The sequence below is a fragment of the Sus scrofa genome, chromosome 3 (genome assembly GCF_054392235.1).
Source record: "Sus scrofa isolate SSC_HxYL_T2T_F1_AM1 chromosome 3, Sscrofa_HxYL_maternal_Yorkshire_Landrace_v2.0, whole genome shotgun sequence".
NCBI lineage: Eukaryota > Metazoa > Chordata > Mammalia > Artiodactyla > Suidae > Sus > Sus scrofa.
This window is the reverse complement of record NC_139385.1, coordinates 10,457,712-10,478,763: the sequence shown is the minus strand read 5'-3', so window position 1 is coordinate 10,478,763 and position 21,052 is coordinate 10,457,712. Positions and strand designations below refer to the sequence as shown.

At 52.7% G+C, this 21,052-nt stretch overlaps 1 protein-coding gene across 4 annotated transcripts in view; it reads right to left on the bottom strand.

Annotated features, from left to right (window-relative positions):
* Positions 1–21,052, bottom strand: part of HIP1 (huntingtin interacting protein 1) — a 163,853-nt gene that overhangs the window by 15,925 nt on the left and 126,876 nt on the right. For 2 of the 4 annotated variants that reach the window (XM_085016809.1, XM_085016810.1), the window contains exons 8-23: positions 18,246–18,386; positions 15,584–15,641; positions 12,524–12,599; positions 12,299–12,439; positions 11,968–12,065; positions 11,282–11,354; positions 10,566–10,749; positions 10,101–10,189; positions 9,417–9,533; positions 8,083–8,184; positions 7,157–7,300; positions 6,612–6,747; positions 4,838–4,924; positions 4,530–4,637; positions 4,312–4,448; positions 3,210–3,361 (exon numbers count right to left, since the gene is read on the bottom strand). In XM_085016809.1, the coding sequence (XP_084872935.1) occupies positions 3,353–3,361; positions 4,312–4,448; positions 4,530–4,637; positions 4,838–4,924; positions 6,612–6,747; positions 7,157–7,300; positions 8,083–8,184; positions 9,417–9,533; positions 10,101–10,189; positions 10,566–10,749; positions 11,282–11,354; positions 11,968–12,065; positions 12,299–12,439; positions 12,524–12,599; positions 15,584–15,641; positions 18,246–18,386 (1,700 nt within the window). In that variant the 3' untranslated portion in view covers positions 3,210–3,352. Of the gene's footprint in view, positions 1–3,209; positions 3,362–4,311; positions 4,449–4,529; positions 4,638–4,837; positions 4,925–6,611; positions 6,748–7,156; positions 7,301–8,082; positions 8,185–9,416; positions 9,534–10,100; positions 10,190–10,565; positions 10,750–11,281; positions 11,355–11,967; positions 12,066–12,298; positions 12,440–12,523; positions 12,600–15,583; positions 15,642–18,245; positions 18,387–21,052 lie in introns of those variants that run through there. The other 2 variants (XM_021086314.2, XM_085016808.1) reach the window with 1 other exon arrangement.

The window sequence follows — 21,052 nt, the reverse complement described above, 5'->3', positions numbered from 1 at the left end:
AATAAATGGAGGAGCAGGGATTTGAACTTACGTCTGATGGCAAAGCCAGGAATCTTTAGAAATATGATGTGGGGGAGGGGGAGGGAGTGGGACGGACTGGGAGTCTGGGATTAGTATATGCAAACCCTTACATTTAGAATGGAGAGACAGTAAGGTCCTACTGGTTACAGGGAACTATATCCAATCACTGGTGACAGAACACCATAGAAGGTGGTATGAGAGAAAGAATGTATATATACATATGACTGGATCACTGTGCTGAACAGCAAAAATGGACAGAACCCTGTAAATCAACCATAGTAAAACATTTTTAAAAACCCTCAACAATATAACTACAACTCAACAAGAAAAAGACAACCCAAGTAAAAAGAATTTAAAAAACCAATTAAACCATTAAAAAAAGAGAAGGAAATATTGTGTTGTATACACACAAGAGTATCAGTATGCCGCATGTGCAGCCCTAAAAAAAAAAAAAAAAACAAAAAACCCATCATCAATACCTTTGAAATTGCCTTTGCACCCTGCCCTGATTCCATCTCCCTACCTCCCCACTCCCCACCTCAAGATAAACACAGAATTCAGGAGAATGTTTACTGTGTCTATTTTTAAAAAATTCCCTTAAACAACATAATGCTAAAATTGCATGTTTTGGTCTTTATTTAAAAGGAACCACACTATATTTTTCTATGATTCATATTTTCATTTAGCATTCTATGTGTGAGAATCACCCTATAACCTAGTAATTCTATTCCTAGGTTTATACCCTAGAGAAACTCATATATGTGCGTTAGGAGATATGTACAATGATCACAGTAGTACATTCATAAGAGCCCCAAACTGGAAATAACTCAAATGTCCATCGACAAAAGAATCAATATATAAATTGAACCATAGTCACACAATGGAATACTATAGAGCAGTGAAAATGAGTGTATCATGTGGATGAATCTTACACATAATGTTGGAAAAAGCAAGTTGCAGAAGAGTGACATACAGAACTAATAATACAATATGTTACTTAAGGGGGGAAATGGACATAGTTTTTTCTTTGTTTGTTTTTTTAATCTTCTAACTTATAAAATCTATGCCAGGAGTTCCTGTTGTGGCACAGTGGAAATGAATCCAACTAGTATCCATCAGGATGTGGGTTCGATCCCTGGCCTCGCTCAGTGGGTTGGGGATCCGGTGTTGCCGTGAGCTGTGGTGTGGGTTGCAGACATAGCTCAGATCCTGTGTTGCTGTGGCTGTGGTACTGGCAGCTGTAGCTCCGATTTGATCCCTAGCCTGGGAACTTCCATATGCCATACATGCAGCCCTGAAAAGCAAAATAAAATAAAATGAAATCTATGCTACATTCTGTGTAATTTCTTCAGTTCCATCACCCAGTTCACTAATTCTTTCTTCAGCTTTGTTTTAACCTGCTGTTGAATTTGTATACTGTTAGGACTATCAAGGATTATATTTTTCATTTCTAGAAGTTATGTGGTTCTTTCCCAAACATATCAGGTTACTTTTGAAAAGATCTAGGTCCTCTGTTACATTGTTGATACCTCTGAAAAAGTTCTTTAACATGTCAAATGTATTTATTGTGAATTTACACGCCTTGGGATTCTATCTGTGAATCTTCTTTGAGGTTTGGGTTCAAAGTATATTCCTTCAGAAACAACTTGAATCAGCTTCTGCCACATACCTGGACTTCTAACAGCCTGACTGCTTGAAACTTAATTTTCTGTTTGGGGAATTTTAGGCCACACAGGCAGTATGAGATTTGAACCCAGAGCCCATAAAAAGGTGGCTTAGGGTTGGGAATTCTATAGGCACCATTCTCCATTTCCTTCTTCCCGAATCAAGGTTGTGACAAGATCTTCCTTGTAGGGCAGGCTTTTTCTCCCATTCAATCAAGGTGTGATCCTTCAGAATTACTTTCTGGGGATGAAGTCTCTTCACTCCATTCACATTTGGGCCTAGGTTTTGTTTCTTCTCCTCTGCATGCATGGCCTATTACAATCCAAGCTCTAGGGAGTTCCCTGGTGGCTCAGCAGGTTAAGGATCTGGCACTGTCATTGCAGCGGCTTGGGTCACTGCTGTGGTGCAGGTTCAATCCCTGGCCTAGGAACTTCTGCATGCTGTGGGTACAGCAGGAAAAAAAAAAAAAAATCGAGCTCTAGGTCACCAGAGTTGGACAAACACTGGCTCTAGCATCCTTTGGTTTCTGATTCTGAGAATTTCCTTAGTTTTTAGCCAATTCAGATTCAATTTAAAAAAATTGGGGGGAGTTCCCATCATGGCTCAGCAGAAACAAATCTGACTAGCATCCATGAGGACCCAAGTTTGGTCCCTGGCCTCACTTCAGTGGATTAAGGATCCAGTGTGGCCATGAGCCGTGGTGTAAGTTACAGATGCGGCTTGGATCTAGTGTTGCTGTGGCTGTGATGTAGGCCAGTGGATATAGCTCCAATTCAACCCCTGGACTGGGAACCTCCATGTGCTGGGGGTGCGGCCCTAAAAAGACAAAAAAAAAAAAAAAAAAAAAAAAAAGTAAAACATTAAAAATTTCTTTTTCTAATTGTACTTAGCATTTTCCATGTCCTGTGTTGGGAAGAGTCTCTAAACAGCTAGCCAGCCCTACTGCTGGCCCTGCTGCCATGCAACACCGGGCAAGATGCTCCATCTCCAGCAAAAGGGAGGCTGTGGGAAGGCTGATGAAGCCGCCATCACCAACTTAATAACATCAAAATATCACCATGCCCATGTCACCTTAAGGGAAGGTCAGCAGCCCCCCACTCTCCACAGCCTTCCTTCATCCAGGGTTCCAGGCTCCCCATCTCACTGCCCACACCTCCCGGGTGTGGCCCTTCCTTTCCCAGCTGATCTTTTAATTGCTCTGCTCTCTCCCGCGTGCATCTTCAATGAACCATTTGCTGGGGGTTAATCACCTGCCAGGCCTATGCCTGGGACCGAGGACATAACATGAAGAAGGTGTCGGCTCCACCTCTGAGGATTCAGTGGGGGGAAACACACAGGTGAGCAGGTACTGTGACTGCCACCAACACGTAAGGTGAAGGGAGTGGTGAGGGGGCCAGAAAGGTGAATAACGGCCAGATGGTGAAGGTCCTTGTCTGTCACACCCCCTAGGCTGGTGTTTGTTACTGATCCAGGAGAATCATAATCCCATCTCTGTTTTTGAAAGAGGGCAAAGGGCAAAGAGGCCAGGAGCAAGAAAATTTAATCAGGAGGCTGTTTTTAGAGCTCAAATGAGAGGGAAGTCTCCTGTGGTGTAGCAGCAGGTTACGTATCCGCCGTTGTCACTGCACCAGCATGGGTGGCTGCTGCGGTGCAGGTTTGATCCCTGTCAAGGGATCTTCCACATGCCATGGCACGGCCCAAAAAACAAACAAACAAACAAACAAACAAACAAACAAAAACAGTTCAAATGAGAGATGATGAGGATATGAACTCCGGTCCTAGTCTCGTCCTTCCCTGTACTGATTATAACACACGCTCTAGGAATTAGAAGCTGCCTTGTACGGTCCTCCTTTTTTTTTTTTTTTTGTCTTTTTGCCACTTTTCTTGGGCCACTCCCATGGCATATGGAGGTTCCCAGGCTAGGGGTCTAATCAGAGCTGTAGCCACAGGCCTATGCCAGGGCCACAGCAACGCAGGATCTGAGCCACGTCTGCAACCTATACCACAGCTTACGGCAACGCCAGATTGGTAACCCACTGAGCAAGGCCAGGGATCAAACCCGAAACCTCATGGTTCCTAGTCGGATTCGTTAACCACTGAGCCACGATGGGAACTCCAAAGGTCCTTCTTAAATAGATCCCTAGTACGGGTCCCATCGCTCTGTACAGAAATGGCGAATTTCCTTAGTTTTCTTCCTCACAGAGACCAGGCCTTATTTGTCCCTGGAGAACTACATCCAGCACAATTCTCCATACACAGGAGAGAGTCACGACCTCTTCACGGAGTGAATAACTAGATTATCTTCATTTTAGGTGTAACCTGCCCCATCAGAAAAAACCCTTGAAAACAGGAAAAAACCCTTGAAAACAGGAACACCCTGCTCCTGCTCCTTTGACATCGCTTAGCACAGGGACAATCACAGAGCAGCCTCTCATGTAACCGCCAAGGCGTCAACCAGAACTGGAAAGTCCTTTGGGGGGTCGGGTTTGCCAGTTCTGTCTCTCACGTGCTGGAATCAAGATTCAAGTGCAGAACGGGCTGAGAACCTGGCTGATTCCGGGGCCAATCCCTGGCCCTCACCCTCAAGAGCAAAAAGAGCTCTCCCGGGAGTCACACGGATACTACCTCGCCAATGGCTGTGATCCTGGTGAGGCAGCTCCTCACGGCGGTGCTATCGGCCTTCTCGAGGATTCCTTCTTCCTCCAGGAAGCCCAGATAGATGAGGGTCTCCCTGCCGTACTGCTTACAGGCCTCGGTCAATGCTGCAGGGACAAGGGGACAGGGACCTGTCAGGGCCCCCTGTTCCCCCTGCTTTCCCCCAGGCCCCTCGCCCCGGTACTCACAGTCGGCAGGCTCCGGCGGGGCCCTGAGGCAGGTGGTGCTGCCGTGAACAATGGTGTCACTGGTCAAGTGGGCCAGGAGGGTGACGGCGTGGAGGAGCCCACTGATATCTGCCGGGAGTCCAAAGGCCACTTTCTCAGGCCTGCAGGAGGGGCAGCCCTTACATTCCCCCCCTTCCCCTGCCACTTTGCAAGTGCCACACCCGCTCCTTTCTGGGGGTGGAGGAACCGGTCGCCATCACCACGTTGCGGTGTTCCTGACCGCTGCCCAGCTGTCACTAGCAGCAGACCTTATCCTGCAGCTCTCTTACCTTCCGGGCAGGCCAGATACTGGCTCCAGCATTGTTCCAGTTGCTCAATGCAGCTGGAAACGGACCTGACCTTGCAGAGTAGGTGATCTGTGAGAAGGAAGACAGGGTAAAGTCAGAGCCAGACGTGACGTGTCACAGCTCCCTGCATCCTGGTTGGTCAGGTAGCCTGATGGATGCCCTTCCTAGTGAGGGGCCCCAGCCTGGCGGGAGCTGCCCTAAGAGCAGGGAGAGAGGCGAGGTTGTTGGCTCTGCTGGTACGAGTTTCTCTCACTGTGGCTTCAAAGGCTGTCCTTCCGAGCCTGTGTGGTCCTTTAGCCAAGAACCATGGCAACCGCATCACTGCAACACTGCTGCCCCTTACTTCCCATCACTGCCCACGGGATCAAATCCAGGGCTTTCTGTTAAGTCTTTCAAAGACCTTAGACTCTCATGACTCGAGCTCAGATGCCTGGCTCCAATGAGGCTAACCTACACCCACAACAGTCATTTCCGCTGCTGTGCTTCTGGGCACAGGTCTGCAAAGACTGCATCACATAGGAATTTAAGTAGGGATTCTTGAGTCTTGATGCACAGGTGTTGCAGCACCTGGCTCCACCACTGCTGGCAGTGATCTCAGACCCGCTGCACCTGCTTCCTCATCTGAAAAAGCAAGAACAATAGTACCACCTCCCAGCATCCAAGGATTGCTGGGATAAGGCCTATAAAAGTTCCTGGGCCAGGGATCGAATCTGTACCACAGCAGCGACCTGAGCTGTTACAGCGACACTGCTGGATCCTTAACCCACCGCGTCATAGAAGAACTTAGAATCGTGCCTGGTACACAGCAAGCACTCGGTAAAAGTCAGCTGGTTTTATGCATATCATTGCCCATGGCTTCATGTCTCTCCTCTTCCTTCAAAACCAGCTCATACCATCTCCTGCAGACTCTGCCCACAGCTGCCCCATCCTGGGGGTCCCACAGGAAATGAGGGCTCCTTCATTGGCAACTGCTGGTTTCCTTCCAGGTGGGTTTCCCGCTGAGCGAGACATCACAGCCCTTCCTGAACACCTCGCTGAGAATCGAGACCCTTCTAATCGATAAAAATCACCTGTCATCTGTCTCCTCCTGTCTGCCTTGTCCTCAGGAGACCTCTCAGGACTCCATTCAAAAATGAGCAAAGGGGCTGCCATGAGACCCGTTCATGGCCACGTCTGTGACTTCACAAATCGTCTGGGTGCTCTTCCCACCAGCGCTGCACCATGACCATCCTGGCCCCAGAGGGCTGCTCTGACTCCACCGCATGCCCTGAGGACGCTGGTGCTCCAGAGGGGACCCTGGTTCGTGCCTGTGACTGGGGGGGTAGGGGGATTGTGGCTTTTGCACCCCATGTTCGACAGCGATGCCTCCCTGTCTAGACCTGAAGCTCGCAGCAGCTGCCTCTCAATGCAGACCATCCTGTCTCCTTAGAGCCACACAAGACACTCTGTTCGCCCTCCTCCAGGCATCCAGGATTGTTATCAGGGCTCAGCTCCCAGCGGGAGGGGGGCCCATGACTAAAGCAGTAACTGTCTCACTTGGGTAGGGGGGCACTTAGAAAACACTGCTGCCCAGCCCTTGGCCACAGAGCCACCTACTGAACTGATCTGAGGTGGCACTTGGGCACCCCCAGGCGATCCCAACGTGCAGCCGGGCGGGGAAGCCCTGAGAGCGGAGTCACATGGGGTTCAAGGCCAACACTGAAGAGTAGGAGGCTGTAAGGATGTGGCACCTGCAAGCTGGCAAGGGGAAGAGCACCTGCGGATCCAGCGCAGCTGAAGAGAGTGGGCTCCTCGAACTGCCTCAGCGCCTCCTGCACCACCTGCTCCGCAGCCCTCCGTGACTCCGCCAGGAGTATTTTTCGCTGGTCCTTCGCGAGCTGGCATATAGATTCCTAGAGATGGTCCAGGGAGGTCAGTCTGCTGCAGAGCTCGTAAGGAGCCTCCGGGCAGCACCTGCCTGTGACACAGCTGGGATTCCTGGTGTCTTCGCATGAGCATCGCGGATGAGGCCCAAGCCGGAGAAAAACCCTTTACTGTGTCCACAGGTGTGTGCCACCGGGCACAGGAGGTGATGGGGCTGGACCCCGGCAACCCCCCTTCCCCCTGGGGAGAGCGCCAGGTGCCGCCCTCATCTGCTCTGTGGGCAGCACAGGGCAGCCGGGATCGGGAGCTACACCCACAGAAGAGCTGCCTTTGCCGTCCAGCCCGAGGCCCCAAACCCCCTGCCGCCATGAACACACTGCTGAAGCCCGTGGCCGTGAGGTCGGGCTTGGTCAGCCCCCGTGGGTGTCCGCCACTTGCCTGAGTGCTGGACAGTTTGAGCTGGGTGTATTCCAGCTGCTCCTGAAGAGCAGACAACTGTTCCTCCTGGCGAGCCACGGCGTTCACCAGGCTGCCCCGCTCCTTCTCCAGTTCGGCGATCTGTGCGGTCCATTTGGCTTCTGACTGCGATGGCGACCGTGTAGGAAGAGGGAGCTGCTCAACGGTCCCCTTCCCAGGAGTCCTAACCCACCACCAGGCCCCATGGGGCCATCTCTTTATTTTTTATTTTTATTTTTTTTTTTAGGAAATATTTATTTACTTAACAGATATTTGCTAAGCACCTATTTTAGGCCAAGTCAAGACAAGTAAGATAGTGGCCCTGACTTTAATACATCAAATGCATTACCGCACACAAACAAAAGGGGACCGCAAATTACGGCCACCAGCACGTCACAGAGCATGCCAAAAGCTCAAGAGGAAGAGGCCTCGGCTTCACCTTTCTGGGTACCAGTCCAGCTTGCCACTTCTCGCGCGATTCTCCAGGGACGGTCCCCAGAGAGGGGAGGGGCCCAGTTGCCCACCCCAATCCTGAGAGGTTGCTAGTCGAGCAGTGCAACTTCAGGCCTCTTCACAACGGGCACAAGACTTAATGAAACAAATTTAAAAGCCTCAGCTCTTCGGCTTCCGCTCTCTGCTTTGCGGACCACTCCCCACAGTGGCCAAAGACCAAAAGCCCCCTCTATACAACTGGCCCTCACTACCCCACGAGCCCTACTTCCGCGGTCCCCACCTGCTCCCGGCTTCCCCTTAGGCTCCTCCGGGCCATCTCTTTAATTGGCCACTTTGGTGTCCCTGATCCCAGGGGGACCAGGTTGGCCGTGGGCTGATGATGGATGCCAGGTGAGGGCCACACCAAAGCCCGGGGGGGGGAAAGGAGGAGGAAGACGCGCTAAGGTGATGCTCACCTGGGCAGACGTTTCCAGGCTGCCTTGGACAATTTGGAGCTCCTGTTTGCTGGTGGCAAGTTCCTGCTTCAAGCTCTCTAGCACTTCTGTCTGTTCTTGAGTCTAAAAGAGAAGGAGATCAGGAACACTCCGATCTGGGTGGTGGTTACCGGGGGTAAACACGGGGAAAAAGCCCCAACAGACGTGAGATTTATATACACTTTTATACCGAAATAAATTTTACCAGAACAAAAAGCAGGGGCAAGGTGAGAACCCAGAAGGCACCAAAATTTTTCTTCCAGTTCCAGGAAAAGTTAAGGAGTTGGAGGGGGGGCGGTTAGGAACACTTCCCAAATGTCATGCTTGAGCTCATCATACTGATAAAAGCAGAACTGGATCTTGAAATCAGGCACTCCCAACACCTGAGTCATCCCATCTCACCAACTTGAAACAATTCCCCTTCTTTGATTTCTAAGTGGTGTTTTTCAAAGAACAGGTTGTGACCCATTAGTAAGTATTCATAGCTAACCTTTTTTAAAAAAAGGAACAAGGGAGTTCCCATTGTGGCTCTGTGGTTAACGAATCCGACTAGGAACCATGAGGTTGCGGGTTTGATCCCTGGCCTTGCTCAGTGGGTTAAGGATCCGGCGTTGCCGTGAGCTGTGGTATAGGTCACAGACGTGGCTTGGATCCCGCGTTGCTGTGGCTGTGGTGTAGGCTGGAGGCTACAGCTCCGATTCGACCCCTAGCCTGGGAACCTCCATATGCCGCAGAAGTGGCCCAAGAAAATGGCAAAAAGACAAAAAAAAAAAAAAAAAAAAAAAAGCAACAAGCAGCACCCAAAAAACCTGCACGTGTTCACATAAGTACTGCTTTGCGAATTTCCATCAGACCATAGATGTATTTTTTACTTGGGGGGGGTCATAGGAAAGCGTGAAAAGCCACTCCTGTACGTATCAGGCTCTCCCTTTGATCCACCTAACATCTCTGAAGGCCAACTGGACCTGCACATCAACCCCAACTCGTGGGAGGGGAGTTCTCCCGGCGGTGAGTCTTTGTAAATGCTGTTTCTCGAGGTCCACGTGACATCCACGCGCTTCCACTGCAAACCCTCCTCGAGACTCGTCCTTGGAAAGTCTCTGCTGATGAGCCCGACTCTGCTTGGGACCCTTCATCACTTCATGCCTCTAACTCCTCACCCATCCGTAACCAGGTCCTGACCCTGATGGCCTCCTGCCCCTCCACAGGGCTCTACCCGCCCAGACCTGCCAATGGAGCAGAAGACAAGCGAGCAGTGCTCCAGGGCCACCCCGGACAGACCCCCTCACTTTCCACCTACCTTCCCTCCCACTCACCTTCCGCTGGGCCTGGTCACTGATGCGCTGGAAGGAATCCTCTAGCTCTTTTTTCTCTCGTTCCAGATCCACCTGGGCTTGTCTGGCCACTGACACCTGTTTGGTCACCTCTGCATTCTGTGAGAGAAGAATGGTGTCTAGAATTGCCTTATCTCCGGCTTAAAGGCTGTCTTCCTTTCAGAATCAAGGACGGCATTCAGACCACAGGTGCCCTAGAGTCGGACACAGACATGGCTGTCCCACCCAGAAAGAAGCTGTCACCTTCAGAGGCTCGACTCTCAAGTATTTGCAAAGACCGGGGGATAACACAGGCGGGGCTGGCACCTAGGGTGGAGCTCAAGATATGGGAGGCCAAGAGTTCCCGTTGTGGCGCAGTGGAAATGAGTCCAACTAGGAACTGTGAGGTTGTGGGTTCGACCCCTGGCCTCGATCAGTGGGTTAAGGATCCGGCATTGCCGTGAGCTGTGGTGTAGGCCGGTAGCTGCAGCTCCAGTTTGACCCCTAGCCTGGGAACTTCCATATGCTGCGGGTGCAGGCTTAAAAAGAAAAAAAAAAAAAAAGATACGGGAGGCCAGCTGGCTTCCGGGAAATGCTGGGGGCCCCCTGGGCCTGGGGAAGCCCCATGGCCCAAGTCACCATCTGGTCTGAGCAGTGGGCTTGTGCCTGGCGAAGTGGGGGCCCTACCTTCCGCAGCAGGTCAGCGTGGTTCTGCACCAGCTCACTGTACTTCTCCTTCAGCCTGCTGTAGCGCTGCTCGTTGGCCTGGGCTTTCCCTGTACCGGCAAGGAGCGAGGTGAGGGGTCTGCGCTGGCTGGGGCCCTCTGCCCTCCTTCCAAGAAGCCAGAGCACCTAGAGGATCGTCCTTCCTTTCCACAAGCGCACAGACCTCCTCTCCTCTCAAAAGGCCCCTTACATAGGCTCCTCCGGGAAGGCTTCTTGGATGAGGAAGTCACCCGATGCAGCTCACCCCACGGGCTCACGGAGCCCTGCGTTTCAGCCGCATGTGCCCTTGAGCAGTGTTCTGGCTTCTTTGCCATGATTTTTCTCGGGCTCTCCCTGCCTCAGTCGCCTCTGTGCTCCCACACCCTCGGCTGTCCCCCCCCGGGGTCTAGCTGGGCCGCCGCCACCCCCCAGCCCGACACCCCTCACTCTCTATCTCCGTCAGGCTCCGCTGAGCCTTCTCCGTGTCCTCCCGCTTCTTCTTGAGCTCGTCCAGCTCCGCCCGGAGGAACTCGCTCTCGTCGGCCGCCTGCTGCCGCAGGTGCTGCTGCTCCGCCAGCTCGGCTTCCAGCTCGCTGACGCGGCCCTTCAGCTGCAGCACCGCCCGCTGGCTCTGCGGGAGGGCCCGGCATGAGCGCGGGGCCGGAGACGCCACTCGGACCGACCCACCGACCGCCCGGCCGCCTTGCAGCACCAGCCCAACAGCTGGCGCTGCCGAACCAGCCCGCTCCCTCCGGGCCCCTCGAGAGCGGAGCCTTCCGGTCACCCAACAGGGGGCCCGTCTGGCCCTGTCAGCAGGGATGGACGAGCGGGGATGAACTAGGAAAGGATGGGTGCCGGCCCCGGGGGTTGACCAGCCGCGGGTCAGCGCCGGGCTCTGCCAACAGCAACAGAGCTACGGCCCAACCTTCTCAAGGCCAGGGAGGGGAACAGGCCTCTCTCCCCACCGCTTCTCAGGCAGCTGGTGATCACAGGGTCCCTGGGGTGTGGCTCAAATGCCACCCTCAAGGTAAGCACACTGGAAATGCTGGACAAGCCCGTCCTCTGGCCTCATTCACCCCCTCAGGAGGGGGCCCATCGAGGGTCGACGTGAAAAGCTGTCACGTTCCGGGAAGCCCAGAGGCGGACCAGAGCCCAGCACATACCTCCGTCTTCATGTTTTCCAGCTGTGCTTTCAGCCCACTGATCTCCTTGTAGAGCTGATCAATTAAGTGGTCCCTGGGGAGAGAAGGGCAGCAAGTTTGCTTCCTCCGTGCTTCTACCCCTCTCCTTTTAGAGCAGAGCTGGGAGACCCCGGGAGGAGGTTAAAAACCAGTATGTGGGGATAGTTCTTTGAAATTCTGTGAAGTTATACTCTAAGGCCGTCCGTGTCTCCAAATATTTATCTAACAACCCTGGGTCCACGGGTCTCTCAGCCTCATTTGAGTTTCCTCTGGGACTTTAAAACAGCCAGTAAGGTGTTCCCATTGTGGCTCAGTGGTAACGAACCCGACTGATATCTGTGAGGATTCGGGTTCGATCCCTGCCCCCACTCAGTGGGTTAAGGATCAGACGTTGTCGTGAGCTGTGGCTCGGATCCCATGTGGCTGTGGCTGCGGTGTGGGCCGGTGGCTGCAGCTCCGATTTGACTCCTAGCCTGGGAACCTCCATATGCCGCGGTTGTGGCCCTAAACCAACCAACCAATAAACAAACAAACAAAAATGGCCAGTACTCGAAGGTCAAGACATTTCTCTAAGATGCCCGCGAATTCCTCTGCAGTTGGGGTGGCGAGCGAGGCCATGGCTTATCTTAGCTCCTGCACCATGTGCTTTAACTGCAGCCAGGACTCACTTCTCATCCTTGTTCACGCCGTTCTGACTGTTGAAATTGAAGGGGTCGCTGCTGGAGGAGCTGCCGAAGATGTCATCGAACTTGCTGTCGAACGAATTCTACCATGACCAGAGAGGAGAGGGGACAAGGTTAGAGACCCGAAGTGGTCACACCAGTGACACGTGGGAATGGACACTTTCTGAATCTGGTTCAGATCCATTTATGGTGCCTCCTGGGGACCAAGGGGCAGTGTGGTCGGTCTAGGCCAGTGCTGGGGTGAGAAGGCGGCCGGAGTCCCCCACCCTCCCCCTTGCACCTGGGAACAGGGAGCATCCTCCCAAGTGGCCCCCACCTGCTGGGAGGCGTCCATGTCCATGAGGTCATCCTTCTCTGAGACCGGCTCACTGTCGGGGGACGAGGCCTCGGCGGGGATCACCACCACGGGGCTGATGTGCTCCGACAGGGCGGAGGCTCGGAGGAAGTTGGGCGGGTTCTGAAGAAGGAAGAGGCATCCTCAAAGCCTTTCCCCACTGCCGGCCTCTAAGACCAGCCCCCGGGTGTGGCCGGGCACGCTTACCTCTGGCAGCTGAGGGATCTGAATGAGCCGCTTGAAGTACTGAAGGTTGCTGGAGCGGTAGAACAGATCTTTCAACCTAGGGGTGGAGAAAGGGTGGAGGGGAGCGGGGGGGCCTTCACCAGCCCCGGGGAGGGGACACCCCGCTTTCCTCCTGACTGCCCAGCCCCAGGCACAGGCTGCCAAGGAGATGGGCTTCGTGGTGCTAGGATGCAATTGTGATGCTGCAGGAAGAGATGGGCACAGCCTGGCCTCACTTTATCTGGGGGTGAGGAAAGAGCAGTTCAAACCACGGAAATCCTTTGGAAGAGTAGACAGTCCCAAACTCATTTCTGCAGCCCTGCACTGTGGAATACGTGCTACTGTAGCTTCCCAGGAATGTTTGGCTTCGAGGAACATTAAAGTACATTTCTCTGAGGATAAACCAACTAACCACATGAAAAGGGAAGGGAACTTAACTACTAAGACGCTTTTTTTTTTTTTTAATTTGCATTTTTTTAGGGCTGAACCTGCAGCATATGGAGGTTCCCAGGCTAGGGATGAAATGGAGTTGCAGCTGCCAGCCTACGTCACAGCCACAGCAAGGGGGGATCCAAGTGGCGTCTGTGACCTACACCACAGCTCATGGCAACAATGGATCCTTAACCCACTGCGTGAGGCCAGGGGTCGAACCCCCATCCTCATGGATACTAGTTCTTAACCCACCGAGGCACAACGGGAACGCACCCCAATTTTTTTCTCATCATCAAGTCTCCATTCTGAATCTAAACATCAACAGCCAGGAGAGCCGAGAGCACCAGACATGTTCTGGGATGAGAGAGGGTCCCGGATCTCAGCACCCTCTCTCTGCAGCACAGGCTTCTCTCCAACTCGGCGCCCGTCATGGGGTCTCATGATGGCCCTTCAGACCCTAAGGTTGGGAGGGCGCCTGTGATGTCACTGCTGCTTTCCCTGAATTTGGGGACACTGAGGCCTCAGAGAACCACTGTGTCTGTGGAAGAGAAGGTGAGGTGGCCGCTCACAGGGAAAGCTTTCATAAACTCAAAAAAAAAGGAAGGAAATCGGATCACCTGCCCACATGTCCCCAGCTTTCTGGGCTGGAGCCAACAGTAACAGGCTCTGCTGCTCTCCTCAGCTACTGGAATTTAACATTCCAGGAAATCAGCCCCAGGGCCTGTCTCCTAGGATTTAATAAGTCATGTATTATAGAATAAACATATGAGACTTTTCAAGTGGGAACAAGGAAACCAGGAGGTTGGCACAACCCTGAACTCGCCCTCTGATTGCTGCTCAGGAACCAGCAAGAGAAGCCTAAGCTTGGGATCTGGCAGTGGTTCTTCTTCTGCAGTCAAGGATGAAGAAATCAACAGGGAAACAAGAGGGTGAAACCCCACGATGCTAATGCCCTTCCCGGCTCCCTTCATTCTCCTGTCTCTCTCTCCAATCTGTCCCCTCTTCCTGGGCCCTTAACTGAAAAATGAGGGGAACTTCTTGAAATCTCCTTACCAATTTTCTTTCCCAAATGCACCAGAATAATTTAGCGCCCACCCCCATCAGCCAAGTGCTTCCTCTCTCTCAGACGAGACGGCTGGCCCATTCGCTCATTAATTCACTCAAACACTGATCAAACACTATAGGCTTAACTGACTGCGATGTACCAGGTGCTAGGGATATCATAACAGGCCAGACAAACAGAAATAAAGTGGTGCTGAGAACTAGGAAGGGAACAGGGCGCTGCGGTGGAGAATTCAGGGGCTGGCGGGGTGGAGTTGGAGGAACAGGAGATGGGGAAGAAGAACCCACTGAAAGAAGGAGGCTGGAGACTGCCTTTGTGTGGAGGTGACTGAAGATGACGTGGAGCTGGTCAGGCTGGGGGAAGAGCATCCCAAGGAGAGGGAAGAGCAAATGCTAAGCCTCTGAGCGCTGAGCATGTTCCAGGAACCAGAAGAGGATCCTGTGTGGCTGAACCACAACAAGCACTGGAGACGAGGCCAGAGATGGCAGGCAGGGGCTGTGCAGACCGCAGAGAGGAAGTCAGGTTTGATTCTCAGTGTAATCAGAAGCCACGGAAAGGCTGTGAGGGAGGGATTTATGTTTTTACAAGGTTGTTCTAACTGCTGGGTTCTAACTGCTGCTGGTTAGGATGGCAGGGGGCAGGAGAGGGAATTCAGAGCATCCTGTCCATACTGGAGGGTCCTGGTGGACAGTCATAGAAGCCGAAGGGATGGGAGATAAGACTGGAGCCAAGATGTAGTGGTCAAGTACAAGACATGAACTTGGGGGAATGAGGACGGTGGTGGGTTCCAAATCTCTGCCCTCCGTGGATGGTGGGCGGTATTCACTGAGCTAGAAAAGACTGGGAAGCAAAAGGTTTTTGGAGGAAAACCTAGAGTTTGGTGTGGAATGTGAATGTGGCATGGAGCTGTCCAACAGGCGCCTGCGTGTGTGAGCCTGGAATTCAGAGGCAAAGGTCCGGCTAACATCTTCAGGAGCTGTCAGCACGGACGTAGCAGAAGACCCTAAGAACTTGGGGAGAAGAAAAAGAAGAGGATGAAGCCCTTGATGTAAAGCAGGTGATGAGCGAATGAGTGGAATCGCCTTCCTCTACGAGGTTTATCAGAGAACCCATAGCTTCCCCAGCCAGTGGTAGGTTTGCTGCTGTTTTCTCTGCCTTTACTTTTTAAAGCAATAAAGCAGATACTGCCATCCCTTGATGGCTTTAAGCAAGTGCTCTTGCACGGACTGATTTCATAGCACTATTTTTTTTTTTTTTTTTTAATGGCCACACCTGGGGCACATGGAGGTTCTCAGGCTTGGGGTCAAATCGGAGCTGCAACTGCTGGTCTACACCACAGTCACCGCAATGGCAGATCCGAGCTGCATCTGTGACCTGTGCCACGGCAGTTTTCGGGAATGCCGGATCCTTAACCCACTGAGCAAGTCTAGGGATTGAACCCGCATCCTCATGGATACTATTTGGGTTCTTAACCTGCTGAGCCACAACTGGAATTTCCTCAGAGGGCTTTTAGATTCGCCTTCCTTTCTATCACTTAAGTCACTTACTTTGTGAACTGCTCCATGAAGCGGTCTCGGTGGCCTTGCAGGGTGTCGGCTGGGAGACCTGGAAGAAATTGGAAAAGAGTGAGATGGAAAAGTAGGACCAGAGGGCAGGCAAGGCACAGCAGGGCTCCAGAGGGAGGGGACCATCCATCGTGGGGCCGGTGGTCTGCCCAGCGGAGAAGCACTCCTGACCGAGAGCTGCCCTGGGACTGGTAACCAAGAGGGCCCAGCAGGACCAGCGGGCACCCTGGGGGTGCTTATCAGCCAAATCTTTCCTTCTGTTTGCTCCTGGAGTTTGAGCCACTCTGGGCACAGTGGGCTCGAAGCTGTGTCCATGACCACGGAAGCAGAAGCAGCAGGAGGGAGCAGGGCAGGCCTTGGAGGCAGCCTCTGTCCTGGGCTATTTGCACTGGGCACACAGAGTGAGGCGCAGCCCAGACCTAAGTCTGGGAGAGACCCAGAGAGCCTGCCAGAAGGTGCCGGTCGGAAGGCCAAGGCCGCAGGACTGGGAGCCGGGGGGACCTGGTCACTGCTGACTCTGGACAAGCAGCAGCCTCTTCGGGCCCAGCTCCTCCTCCAAAGCGGGGGGTGCTGTGCATTCTGTGTGTTGCGTGATTCTGTGTATTTCAGCTATAGCTCACAACTCAGTGATCCTTTAATTTTTAACTTTTTAAATTTCAATTTTAGTAATTTTTGATACAGGATATATTCATTTGGTATAAACAGGGAACACCTACATAGGTGCCATAATTCAAAATGCAAAAGGGTACAATGATGACAATGGCACTTTCCCTCAGAACACCTAAGCCCAGCCCAGTCGTGAGAAAAACATCAGACAAACTCAGAGGGACATTCTACAGGTATTTCACCAGGACTCCTTAAAACTGTCAAGGGCGGGAGTTCCCGTTGTGGCTCAGTGGGAACAAATCTGACTAGTATCCATGAGGACACAGGTTTGATCCCTGGCCTCCCTCAGTGGGTTAAGGATCCAGCATTGCCATAAGCTGTGGTGTACGTTGCAGACATGGCTCAGATCTGGTGTTGCTGTGGCTGTGGTGTAGGCCAGTGGCTACATCTCTGATTCGACCCTTAGCCTGGGAATATCCAAATGCCAAGGGCGTGGCCCTAAAAAGACAAAAACAAAAACAAAAACATTAAAAGCTGAAAACAAAAAAACTGTCAAGGGCATCAAAAACAAGGCAAGTCCAAGAAAGTGCCACAGCTAAGAAGAGCCTAAGGAGACAGGACGACATTGCAACACGGTGGACAGGATGGGCTCCTGGGACAGAAAAAGGCCATTAGGTAAAAACTGGAAATCTGAATGATGCACGGGCTTCGGTGAGTAATAATGTAACATTATTGGTTCATTAACAATAATGTGTCGATACAACCGTGACAAATGTGTCATGATTATACAACCGTGACAAATGTGTCATGATCATGGAAGATGTTCACAGGGTCACGAGGGCTCAGGGGTATGAGAACTCTCTGAACTATCTCTGCAACTTTTCTGTAGATCTGAAACTACTCCAAAAGGAAATGTGTTCATTTTTGGAAAAGCATATACTGCATGGAGTGTCCCTTTTTCCTGGCCACACCATTCCCCTGCCCAGAGGCATTCACTGAGGGTCTTGCACGTTGTTCTGCCTTCAAAGAAGACCTTTAAAAGCACAGAATCACCTTGTCTCGTATCACAACTCATCCCTGAACAGAAGGAAGTGGGATGGTCTAGTGGGAACTGGTTCTGCAGCATCATAGGAGCTTCATCTGTATTTGGAGCCTTGAAACGACTGCCTGCCTTCTTTTCCTGGGATTGCGTCCACCCTCTCTGCTTTCTTCAGGCTCCAAAGCCCTTCTAACCCTGGAACATCAAATTCCAAATCCTTGTGGATTCATCAGAGTGGTGCTGGGTCCTTTGCCTGTCCCTCGCCAGATCTGCTCCTTGTCAGTCATCACCGCCTCAGGGTAGCCTTCATTCTAGAATTCTAAAATAGAACCACGGGTGTCTTGATTTTTCTTGCTTTTCCATCATCCAGCCACACTGCGTGTGCATACGCTTCACGGCGGCCACCTCGGCGTCTGGCCCAGGGACCACCCACATCAGAGCCACCTGGGTGTGGTTCACCAAGGCAGAGCCCGCGGCAGCAGGACCCACACACAGCGTTCTAAACAAGAAGCACATCAGCGGATAAGCACTTCCGCCAGACCAGTAGTTTCCAAAATAAATTCCGCAAAAGCGTCCCCGGGATCCGTGGCTGGGGAAGGGACGGCCCTCCATCTGCTCGAGCAGCTCTGTTTTATATCTCTCCTCGAAATTCCATTTGTACATGGGAGCCACTGCCTTGGCTCCCGCAGGCCTGGGCCAGGTCTGTTCGCATAGGTGTGGTCTCCAGATGCGTGACGTACAGGGGTGGCGCGGCGGTCAAGCTGGAGGTGGAGGGAGGACCATCCCGGGTCACTGCTACGGCAAGCCGGGTGCATCCCTGAGCGCACCGAGACCTGGCCCTGCTCTTCTGTTCCCCCGGCAGCCGGGAGCTCCAGGGCCTTTGGATGGGGAGCAGAAAGCCGAGGGCCCTGGGAGGCGCTGCATCTTGCCAGAGACAGCCTCAGGCTGTGACCCTCCTTCTGGCCAGACGCTTGCGGCGACCACCCCGGCTATACTCACAGGAGTGGAGTTTGAAGAGGAGCTTGACGGTGTAATCATAGAGGTGGCTGCAGTCCAAGATGACCTGGATCAGCGGGGCCAGGCGGCACTGCCCGGCTGTCGTCACCGACACGGAGCGGGACATGTCCAGAGAGTTGAACACTAGGGGATACAAGGAGGGGAGAGGAACTTAGGGGGGCCGTGCTCAGAGGGCAGAAGGCAGGGGTCTGACACAGTGAGGACCTGTCCTGTGCAAACATGACCTCACTTAACCCTGTAAACACTAGCACGGGGCAGCTAAGAGTAGCCCTGTCACACGGATGAAGAAACCGGAGGCAAGGAGCAGGCTGACTCCCCAGGACCTCTGTCAGCCTTGACCCTGACGGTTCCCCCTCCCTGCGATCTCGCAGCCTCTCCCGCTGTCATCCAGGGTTGCTGCACATCCCCCCTTCCCGTGTTCCAGGAACCCTGTGACGAGCCACCAGGAAGCCAAGGTGGGACTGTTCCCTTCCCTGTGTTCTGGTCCACGTTTGATATTTTCCCCACGTTTCTACGGCACCCCCAGGATGGGTGCTTCTCGGGGTCCAGATCATCATTAGATGGAGCTCATGCCAGAGACAGAGGCCCGGACTGACTGTCTCGACAGGCCTTTTCTTCTCAGACACTCTGACTCCCCATAAAACTGAGGGTTTCCCTTGACCCAGAGCCCGTCTTCCCATTAAAGCAGAAACCTCAGAGAGAATGTGTTCTTTCTGCTCAGATGAAGGGCAGGGGTCATGAAGGAGCATTCTCGGGGCTCCCCCAGCTTGAGTAAGTGTCTCTCTTGGGGGCTCCCACCAGGCTGAGCACAGAGTAGAGCATGTTCATTTCACCTGCTCGGGAGTCAGGGTGTATCCTGGCTGCTAGAGGCGAAGGCTCCTGCTCTGGCTATTGCCAGCCACACAGGCTCTGGCTTGTAACTCGCCACGTCTCAGCAAAACCTCTTCTTGGCTTTGTGAGCCCTGCCCCTTGCTCCTAAACCAAGCAGCTAGACCCGCCTGGCCGTGGACCCTCAGGGCACACCCCTGGCCAGAGCTAATCTCCTTCCTGCAGTGGCTGCCCACCGCCTCCGGAGACTCCACACATGGCCAGCACCCAAAGATTGTCCCCGCAGTCCCTCAGCGAGTGGGGCTGCCCCAGAGGAAAGCCCAGCCCTGCTGAGTTCAGCTTCCCCTGGCTGCACTAATCCCTGTTAACGGGCTTAGTCTGGCAGCTGAAAAAAAAAAAATTCCCAAACAGTTCTAATTAAAATGCAGCTTTTCTTCTTGACACAAATTAAAAGCAGCTGTCACTGCAAGGCGGCCATCCCCAAGGCTACTGGCTTCCTTAGGCTCCACTCTGGCAAGGAATCCCAGACTGTTCCATCTCCCAGCCTGCCTGCCGCTTTCCAGGAAGGTCCCTTGGCAGCCAGTAATGTCCAGAACTGTGTGACCATGGGCAAGTTACTCAACCTCTCTGTGCCTCCAGATGCTCTTCTGTAAGATGCAGATGGTTCTAATAGCACATACCTCATAAAGGTCTTGTAAAGAGGTCTCATTAAGGATTAAAAATGCAAAAGTTGTATAAGATACGTGGCATCACGCAGTGGTTCTTAGCATTGGCTTTGAGATTGATTAGAACCACCTGCCTGCCTGCACCCTCCGTCCCCAACCCCTCATTCCATTTTAATTGGTCTGGGGTAGGGTCAGGGCATCAGTGGGGTTCAAAGACGCCCCCCCCACCCCACCCCCCGGCCCCTGGTGATTCTAATACGCAGCTAGGGTTGACAACTGTATTTTCTAGCTCAGTGGCCCTCAAACTGCAGCCTGCATCAGAATGCCCCGTCAGAATCACTCCAACGGAATTGTGATGATGGAAGGGTTCTGTGTGCTTTTCAAATGTGTGGCTGCCGAGTGCCTGCACTATGGCGAGGGCAACTGAGGACCTCTTGAATGTTATTTAACTGTAATTAATGTAAATAGCCGCATGTGGCTAGTGGCTACCATATTGGACAGTGCAGGTCTGGGAGGTTTGTTAAAACAGATGGCTGGGCCCATCCCCAGAAATTCTAACTCAGAAGATCTGGGTGGGACCCAAGAATGTGCACTTTTAATAAGTTCATAGGCAATCCTGATGCTGCTGGTCGAGGGGCTGCATTTTGAGAATCATCGCAAGCGCGCCAAATAAATGCTCATTGTACTTGGCCCACGTTTCCTGCAGTCAAAAACCAGAGGCGGAGGAGTTCCCGTTGTGGCTCAGTGGTTAACGAACCTGACTAGGAACCATGAGGTTGTGGGTTCGATCCTTGGCCTTGCTCAGTGGGTTAAGGATCCGGTGTTGCCCTGAGCTGTGGTGTAGGTCGCAGACGCGGCTCAGATCTGGTGTTGCTGTGGCTGTGGTGTAGGCCAGTGGCCCATAGCTCTGACTAGACCCCTAGTCTGGGAACCTCCATATGCCGTGGGTGAGGTCCTAGAAAAGACAAAAAAAAAAAAACCCCAAAAACCAGAGGGGGAAAGAAATGGAGCTCTCTTGTGGCACAATAGATTAAAGACCCTGTGTTGTCACTTACTGGGCTTGGGTTCAATCCCTGGCCTGGGAACTTTCACGTGCCGCCAAAAAAAACCCAAAAACAAAAACAAATTGAGAGAGAGAGAGAGAGAGAGAGAGAGAGAGAGAGAGGAGAGGAGCAAGAAAAAAGAAAACGAAAAAGAAGGGGCACCCATCCCAGAGTTCTGGTCCCAATCATACGGGGTCACAGACCAGGACTCAGAAGCTGGAGCGATTTCTTCCAACACCAGCTCCCAGGGTTT